At 54.9% G+C, this 8,567-nt stretch overlaps 1 protein-coding gene across 2 annotated transcripts; it reads left to right on the forward strand.

The window, feature by feature from the left end:
- The first annotated feature begins 2,726 nt into the window (after positions 1 to 2,726).
- On the forward strand, positions 2,727 to 6,065 carry EPO (erythropoietin). 2 transcript variants are annotated; one of them, XM_039221854.1, is made up of 5 exons: positions 2,727 to 3,759; positions 4,293 to 4,438; positions 4,678 to 4,764; positions 5,006 to 5,185; positions 5,356 to 6,065. In XM_039221854.1, the coding sequence occupies exons 1-5, from the start codon at positions 3,747 to 3,749 to the stop codon at positions 5,509 to 5,511; spliced, it is 582 nt and encodes a 193-aa protein (XP_039077785.1). In that variant the 5' UTR covers positions 2,727 to 3,746; the 3' UTR covers positions 5,512 to 6,065. The 2 variants fall into 2 exon arrangements, with proteins under 2 accessions (XP_039077785.1, XP_039077784.1); XM_039221853.1 differs by lacking the exon at positions 2,727 to 3,759 and adding an exon at positions 4,125 to 4,202.
- The last annotated feature ends 2,502 nt before the right edge of the window (positions 6,066 to 8,567 follow it).

Genomic DNA, 8,567 nt, shown 5'->3' on the forward strand with positions numbered 1-8,567 from the left:
TCCAGCAAGCACTCAGATGATGAGCGGCTCACCTCCCCACTCTAGGTCTCCCATTCTCTGGTTGAGGTGTCTGGAATTGAGGGAGTGCCTAATACCAGCCACATGTAACCATAAATAGGCAACATGCTGGGTGCCTGGGGGGTCCCAAAGTGAGCCAGACCTGCCATATATTGTCCTTTGCTCTTTTTGATGAACAGAGAAGCAGGGTGTGAGTGGAACCCTCTGGAGTTGTACGGTGCTCAATCTTGAAAGCTATGCATGGTGGCCCAGCCAGGAAGAAGTCTAAGCCACATCCATAAATGATGGGAGGGCAGAGGAAGGGACAACTTCCTGCTGGGGGATCAAGGAAGGCTTCATAGAGGAGCTTAAAGCTTGGGTTTGGGCTTTGAAGAACGATGAGGGGAGAGAGAGTGTGAGAAGGTGATCCAGGTAGAAAGCACAGAGTAAGCAAAAGGCAGGAAGCATCTGAGTTCATGCAATGGAAGGAGTGGAATGAGCAAAGTAGAATAAGCTAGAAAGGTATGTGGAGGGCAGAACACAGGGTCTTAGTTCTGAGGCAACTGGGAGCCATAGCAGGCTTCTGAAGCTGGGGAGTGACACAGAAAAGGCTATTCAGTGGGAAAGCTAGTGAGACTGACTGCAGAGATCAGGAGGAGACCCTCTGCAGTGGTCAGCGCCATGCTAGGAGAGCACAAGGGGGCAGATAAAGGGGGCACTGGTAGGGGGCGGTGGGCATTGCAGGGGGAGCCCCAGGAAGGTTCCTGTTTTCTCTCTGCTCTTCAGGGCCCCCTGATGTGAAGGGCAGATAGCTGGATCTGGGCAGTAGCCAAGAGCATCTGGGTTGAAACTGGCCCCCAAACCAGCCTCTGCTCTCTACTAGGATTACCTCAGCTTAGGGGTTGGGTGTGGGGTGGACCAAGATCCTCTCCTGCACCTTCTCTCCCAAGCTGCCATCAGAGAGCTCTCTCCAAAAGCCCCAGACCAGCACCACCCTTGTCCAGCATGCCCTAGCACCTAGGAGCTGGTGCTTATGGCCCATCTCCCCTCCTTTCCTGAAGGCAGGGGTGTAGGCACCCCATCAACTTGCTACGAAGGAAGCAGCAGGTTCCACAGCCCAAAATCCTCCTCTCCTCCCTTTCCCCGCCCTCCCCCATCTGTCTCTGGCCCCCTCTCCATGGTCAGGTCAGGGCAGTGACGCAGGAGTCAGGGGAACAGAGAGCAGAGGCTGGGAGGGGTGGGGGGTCGAGACAGAACGCATGTGTGGACGTGTGTGGACGTGAGCGTGCGTGTGCTTGTCCCACAGCTGGGATCTGGGAGGGAAGCAGAACTGGGCTCTGATGGCCAGGCAGGGCTGGGAGGCTGCCTGGGTGCTGAGAGGGAAACTGGGACCGGGGGACTTAGTGGGGTGTGCAGACTGGGAGCCAGTACACCAGGGTCAAGGAGGGACCCCAGACCAGGCTGGAGGGGAGTGGAGGGCAGAGGAGCAGGATCCAAGCAAGTCAGACCCTCTTTACTTCCTGCTGGAAGTGTGCCACCTCTGCTTCCCTGCCTCTCTCGGTCACCATTCTGAGCCCCTCTTTGATCTTGTTCTCTCCCCACCTTACGGTTCCCTCCCTCACCTCCATTGGACTTTATTCACATTATCCTCTCAGCAAGGCTGTCATGACTGCCCATCTAAAATTGCAGCCTCCTCCGTCACTGCTGGCCCCTTCCATGCATGCCTATTCTCCTTGGTCCTTATTGCCAGTGGAGAGCCTCTTTTTTTTTTTTTTTTTTTTAAGTTTTATTTATTTTGAGAGAGAGTGTGTGTGCACACACGCATGTGGGAGAAGCAGAGGCCAACTTACAAGCAGGCTCCGTGACACCAGCACAGAGCCCAACGCGGGGCTCAAATCCACCAACTGTGAGATCATGACCACAGCCAAAATCACAAGCCAAACGCTCAAACACCGGAGCCACCCAGGAGCCCCGGAGATTCTCATGTTTGTGTCTGTCATCTGCCTGGCTCCTAGAATGTCAGCTCCACCAGGGCAGGCATTCTTGTCTGTTTCATTCACTGCTCAATCCCGAGGTCCCTGGCATATATATTTCTTAGAGGAATGGTCATTTCTTGAATGAATGAATGAATGTTTCCCACTCTTTCCAAACAGAATCCAAACTCTTTAGAATGGCATGCAAGGCCTTTCACAACCTGACCCCTCCCAAACCAGCCCTTTGGTCTTGTGTCCACCTTTCCCTTTCACACCCTCCACTCTGACCCGCCTGACCAGCCAGACCTTCCACTTCCCTTGCTGTACCAGCCTCTTGCCCCACCTCACATCCCTTCCCCTTGAAATCCTACCTGCCCTTCAAGGCTGAGCTCAAGTCACCTCCTGCATCAAATCTTCCATGATACCCCCAGCTAACAGTGAGCTCTGCCTCTTCCAAACCCTTCCACCCAGGCTCTGCACACTCCAGTCCTCACACCCTGCCCTGTGTACCCATCTTATCTCTATTGTAAGCTACAAACTCCAGGAAGCAAGAGCTAGGTCTCAAACACGTTTTGTCTTGCAAAAGTCAGCTGACTTGCACAAAAGAAGGCACTGATGGCTCGAACGAGATATCTTTCATATCACAGAACTGGTAAGGATGTGAAGGAATATATATAACCACCAGTATTTGTAGGACTTTGGGACTGGGACTTTCACCAGCCCCATTTGATAAGTCAGGGCACTGAGGCTCAGGACTGAGACCACTTTCTGAGGTTTGGGAGGCCAGCCAGCCTTGGACTCCTGCTCTAGAAAGTTGCCCTGATGCTTCCTAGAAGCCCCAAAGGCTGAGCTGCAAATCTGAACGGCCATCACCTGGGGGATAGCTCTATTGCAGAGTTCTTAAGAATTTTGCCACCAGGCTAACCTATATCACAGGTCAAAGACAAAAACAACAAAAAGGATGTCAAAGTGCATGGCCTGTTCTGCACAACATACCACGTGCCCAGTGCCCGAAAGTTCCATTTCTGGGTTTTCAGAGTCTTAGAAAGTGATGAGTGGGGAGAGAAGACGCCCAGATTTCTTGCTCCGTGTGCCCCCATCAAATTCAGACCACGAACAAATACTGGCTTCTAGAACAAGTAGTGGGCTTGTGAGAAGGAAGGCAACTTGCCTCTGCCAGCACCTTCCAGCCTCCAGACACAGCTGCCTCGAAGGAACCGGGCTCCCAGCTCTGAACCCCCGGCCAAGAATGGGACGCCCCCTCCCCCGCCCGGGGGAGCGTCGTTGCCTTTCCCAGAATGGCACCCCTCCCGCGGTTGCGCACCAAGCGGCACCTCCCAGAAACCGCGGTCTGACGCGCAGACCGGTGTCCCGTTCCGCGCTAGCGGCCGCTGTGCTCCTGCCCCGGCGAAACCCCGACCCGGGCGTCCTGCCCCGCTCTGACCCCTCTGGCCCCTACCTCCGGCGACCCCTCACGCACACAGCCTGCCCCCCACCCCCACACACGCACGCACACATGCTGATAACAGCCCCGACCCCCGGCGGAGCCGCAGTCCCCGGGCCAACCCCGGCCGGTCGCCGCGCGCCAGTCCTCGCGGACCCTGGCCAGGAGTCCTGCGCTCGCTCTGCGCGACCCCGGCTCGGCGGCCCCTGGACGGTGGCCCCTTCCTTCAGGCGTGGGGCTGGCCCTGCCCCGCCGCGCTTCCCGGGATGAGAGCTCCCGGCAAGGGCGCCGGCCGAGCCCCAGGTCGCTGAGGGGCCGGGGGAGGCGCGGAGATGGGGTCGTGCGGTGAGTACTCGCCGGCTGGAGGAGCCCCCGCCCTCCTGGGCTCCTGTTTGAGCAGGAATTTACGGCCGAGGCTAGTGGCCCCGAGGTAGCCGGGTTCAAGGACCTACAACTTGCCAAGGACCCCGGAAGGGCAAGGGGGCTGGGGCAGCCTCCACGTGCCTTCAGGGCTCTGGGAGCCGCCGGGAATAGGTACAATCTGACCTGGACCCGGGGACGCAGTTTGGGGGTTCGGGGAGAAGAGGGGCTGCTCTGTGCGTGGGGAGGAAGCTGATACCTGGGTCTTGGAGCAATTACCGGGATCTGCGAGAGGGGAAGCCTCTGTCACACCGGGATTGAAGTTTGCCCGGGAGAAGTGGATGCCGGTAGTTTGGGGGGTGGGGTGTGCGCTCCGCGGTGGCGGGATTGAATGAAGGCCAAGGAGGCAGAACCTGAGCGCTGGGAAGGTTCGGGTCGGGAGCGACTAGCTGGGGGCAGAGGGGCGGGATGTGTGAACCTGCTCCTCCAGACACACTCAGCCTGGCACTCTTTTCTAGAATGTCCTGCCCTGGTGCTGCTGCTGCTGTCCTTGCTGCTGCTTCCTCTGGGCCTCCCAGTCCTGGGCGCCCCCCCTCGCCTCATCTGTGACAGCCGAGTCCTGGAGAGGTACATCCTGGAGGCCAGGGAGGCCGAAAATGTCACGGTGAGACCTCCCTCCACAGGACATTCCACAGAACTCACTCACTCTCAGGAGTCCTGGGGGTGGGGGTGGGGGCTCCAGGATCCAGGAACCTGAGCCCCTTCCTGGCACTTGGTGCAGGGAGGTGGGAAGCCAGAACCACCAGTAAAAACGGTAAAAAGTGGTAGCACCCAAGGCATACCTGGAAACTAGGTAAGGTGCACGGTGGAGGAGAGCCTGACTCTGGGGGTGGTGCATTTCAGATGGGCTGTGCTGAAGGCTGCAGCTTCAGTGAGAACATCACTGTCCCAGACACCAAGGTCAATTTCTATACCTGGAAGAGGATGAATGTGAGTTTATGTTTTTCTTCTTTGGGAATCTCATTTTGGGAAGCTGATGGGGTGGGAGGGAGAATGATACAAGAAGGGCAGGGCTGAAAGCAGTATGTCCATTCATTTGTTCCTTTCTTCATTCATTCATTAATTCAACAAAACTGATGCCATGCCTTCACTTTGCTCAGCTTGGGGTTTGGGGCTGCTGAGAGGGAGGGGCCAGCTTGGGCCTCTGACTCCAAGTGTCCACTCCCTTTAGGTCGGGCAGCAGGCCGTGGAAGTCTGGCAGGGCCTGGCCCTGCTCTCAGAAGCCATCCTGCGGGGCCAGGCTCTGCTGGCCAACTCTTCCCAGCCATCTGAGACCCTGCAGCTGCATGTGGATAAAGCCGTCAGCAGCCTGCGCAGCCTCACCTCCCTGCTTCGGGCGCTGGGAGCCCAGGTGTGTGGGAGTGGGTGCCTCCTTCACTTCTGTTTGCCCTTTCTGTAAAAGGGGAGAAGGGCCCCTGCCAAGAAATACTGAGGCTCTCATCCTCCTTCCGATTCTAGCCTGAATCCCATCTCCCTCCAGTGTCCCTGGCACATCGTAACCTTCTGTTCTCTCCTTGGCAGAAGGAGGCCACCTCCCTTCCAGACGCAGCCTCTGCTGCTCCACTCCGAACGTTCACTGTCGATACTTTGTGCAAACTTTTCCGAATCTACTCCAATTTCCTGCGGGGAAAGCTGACGCTGTACACAGGGGAGGCCTGCCGAAGAGGAGACAGGTGACCAGGTGCTCCCACCCCGGGCATGTCCACCACTTCACTTACCACCACTGCCTGTGCCACGCCCTCTGCACCGCCACTCCTGACCCCTGTCGGGGGTGATCAGCTCAGCACCAGCCTGCCCATGGACACTCTGCGGCCAGTGGTGACATCACAAGGGCCAGAGGAACTGTCCAGAGCTCAACTCAGATCTAAGGATGTCATAGGGCCAGCCTGGGGCCCCGAAGCAGGAGGAATGTGAAGGAAATCAGCTTGAACTTGGGGATGGAGCCTTGTTGGGAAACACGAAACGTATCTCGGTGCCCTGCCGAACCGTGATGCCAGGACAAGGTGGAGGGCCGATACCTCTTTGTGCACCCATCAGACAGGGACAGGAGGTACTGGAGAATTTAGGTGGCGAGCCATGAATTCTCCAGGTCTCAGGGGTACTCCCAGCAAGAGCCCACCGGACGAAGGGTGATGGGAGCCAGGGAGATGGGATGGGGGCTGGCCCCTGGCTCTCACTGGGTCCACGTTTTGTGTATTTTTCAATCTCACTGGCAAGAACTGAAACCACAACATGGCTCTTGGCTTTTCTGTTTTCCCGGGAGCGCCACTTCCCTGGCCCTGTTCCAACCATGACAGCAGGCCGCAGTCCTGGGAAACTAGAGCTGGAGGGGGGTCAGGCCCTACGTGCTGCCTCGCATGGCCTGTCTGACCTCTTGACCCCACTGGGCCTGAGGCCACAAGCTCTGCCCACGCTGGTCAATAAGGTAGCTCCATTCAAGGCTATTCCTCAGTAGGCAGCTGGCAACTCTCTTTAGTGAGTGATAGCCGCCATCAAGGAAACAGAGCCAGGAGGAAGAGTCCCTTTGCTGGCCAGGGTTAGCTTCCAGTCCTGGCCACTGGACCCTTGTTATTTCTCATTTCTTCTCTGTGGTGCCTTTGGCTAAAGGCACATTCTCAGTATCAGCCTTTGCCATCTCTAAATCCCACTGCCCTCTTTCCTTGCCAGGGATGGTCACCATTAATGCTCTACCCTGTGACTTGCAGAAGGAGCCGCTTTCCCCGACAGGGGCCTCACTGAGCACTCATTCCGTGCATAGGGGGTGTTCCCTTACCCGACCTCATTTTATTCCTTGCACCACTCTATGAGAAAGTGCCCACTGTCATTCCCATTGAACAAATGAAGAAATAAAGTAACTGCCCAAGATCAAGACAACAGGAACCCCCATTTCCCCCAGCACTGACCCCTTCCCTCTTCTGCTTGTTCCTTCCATATAATTCCTACCTACTCCCTGCTCTCCTGGGATACAGGACACAGAACAAACTAACTCAGCCTCTACTCCTCATCCCTACGTCTAATTTTACCCATTACTTTGACAATCAACTTCAAATTCCTTCCCAGGCATAATACTTCCCCTGTAAAGTATCGCCCAAGAGAGACCAGTGCAGACAGTAAAAGATGACACAAAGCTATCGGGATCCCAATCCTGGCCATTATCATATATTAGGAGGATCAGTCTTTCTGTCCCTATCATAAAACTTAGAGAAGTCAGGCTGCACCCCTGAAAATATGCAAGAGAGATAGAATTTTTGCAATCCGCAGCAGGAAAAATTAGGGGTAGGTCGGAGGGTTGAAGTATAGGTGCATGATGGGGGCAAGGGTGGGAAGAATCAACAGAGGGGTGGATCCAGAGGAGAATTTTCACCCTGGCCAATCCAGCTCCTGGGGTACAGTGCCCTCTTCAGGCCCTACTGAGAAATGCTAGACAAATTGGCCTACAAAAGAACCCTTAGGGCTCCAATCATGGCACATTTCAATAGAAGTTTGTAGTGCGGTTTCCACAGATGGCATCTGGTCCCCGCACAACTGCTGTGAATCAGTAAGGGAAGAATCTGTCTTTCTCTCTGGCAGAATTGAAGCCAAGACGGTTGTCCTGAAATCCAAGGAATGCAGCTAATAATGGCAGCTGGGACCTGAACACAAGGTTGAGGACTCATAATCCCTAAGCACGTCTTAGCCTGATGTGGTAGCTAGCTATTCCCTGGCCCAGCACCTGGCTCTTTTTTCCCTGGAATTCAGGGACACCAGCCTTATTCCTTGACTTCTCTTCAGATTGCTTACTGTTTACATAGCTTCCGGTCATGATCTCATGGGTAGTGAGTTTGAGCCCCGCATCAGGCTCTGTGGTGACAGCTCAGAGCCTGGAGCCTGCTTCAGATTCTGTGTGTGTCTCTCTCTCTCCTTTTGTCTCTCTTCCCCTCCCCCTACTGGCATTCTCTCTCTCTCTCTTTCTCTCTCAAAGATAAATAAATTTAAAAAAACCATATAACTCATTTATTCCACACTTAACGGAGTGCCTACTGTGAGCTAGCCTCTGTGCTAAGTGCTTAGGAAAATATGAAACGATCACCCGGGCCACACACAGCCCCAGTGTCTTTCGAAAAAGCGGGTGATCCCCCTCCCTGCCTACGGAGACAAAAAGACAGGAGCTTATAAATGTGGACAGAGCCAGCTTGGTAGGTGAGTGAGCATGGACAGGCCCAGATGTGAGGGACTTGGTGAGGGCCCAAGTCCCTGCAAAGAGACATAGGTACACAAGAGGGAGGGTGTTGTCAGATTCCATATGTTGGGAGTGTGAACTCTCTCCTGTACTATTATTATGATGATTCACAACATATTAAATTCTGGCACCTGCATGATCTGCTGTGATTCTCACCACCAATCCATGAAACAGGAGGACCTGAGGTATCATCCCCATTTGCCGGATGGGGAAAATAAAACTTAAGTCTCACCAGGTAAACGACAGACAGATAGTTCCTCTGACTTCCTGGCAGGGCAGGAGTCAGCACAGCCCAGTTCTGAGTCAGGCGGTTACATAATTGTTTAATGGAGCTGCCTGTGTTTGTAAAGTGCTTTGCAATTTACAAGGTGCTTCCCTGGGCATTTTCTTATTTGCTCTCCTCACTGAGAAAGGAAGTCAGAGATGGTAGAGGATCTCCATTTTGCAGAGGAAGAAACTGAGGTTCAGAGAGATTATGGGCCTTAAGACCAGGAGCCAGGCTCTCTGACTCTGG

The sequence above is a fragment of the Hyaena hyaena genome, unplaced genomic scaffold (assembly GCF_003009895.1).
Source record: "Hyaena hyaena isolate Hyena2069 unplaced genomic scaffold, ASM300989v1 scaffold_1030, whole genome shotgun sequence".
Lineage (NCBI taxonomy): Eukaryota > Metazoa > Chordata > Mammalia > Carnivora > Hyaenidae > Hyaena > Hyaena hyaena.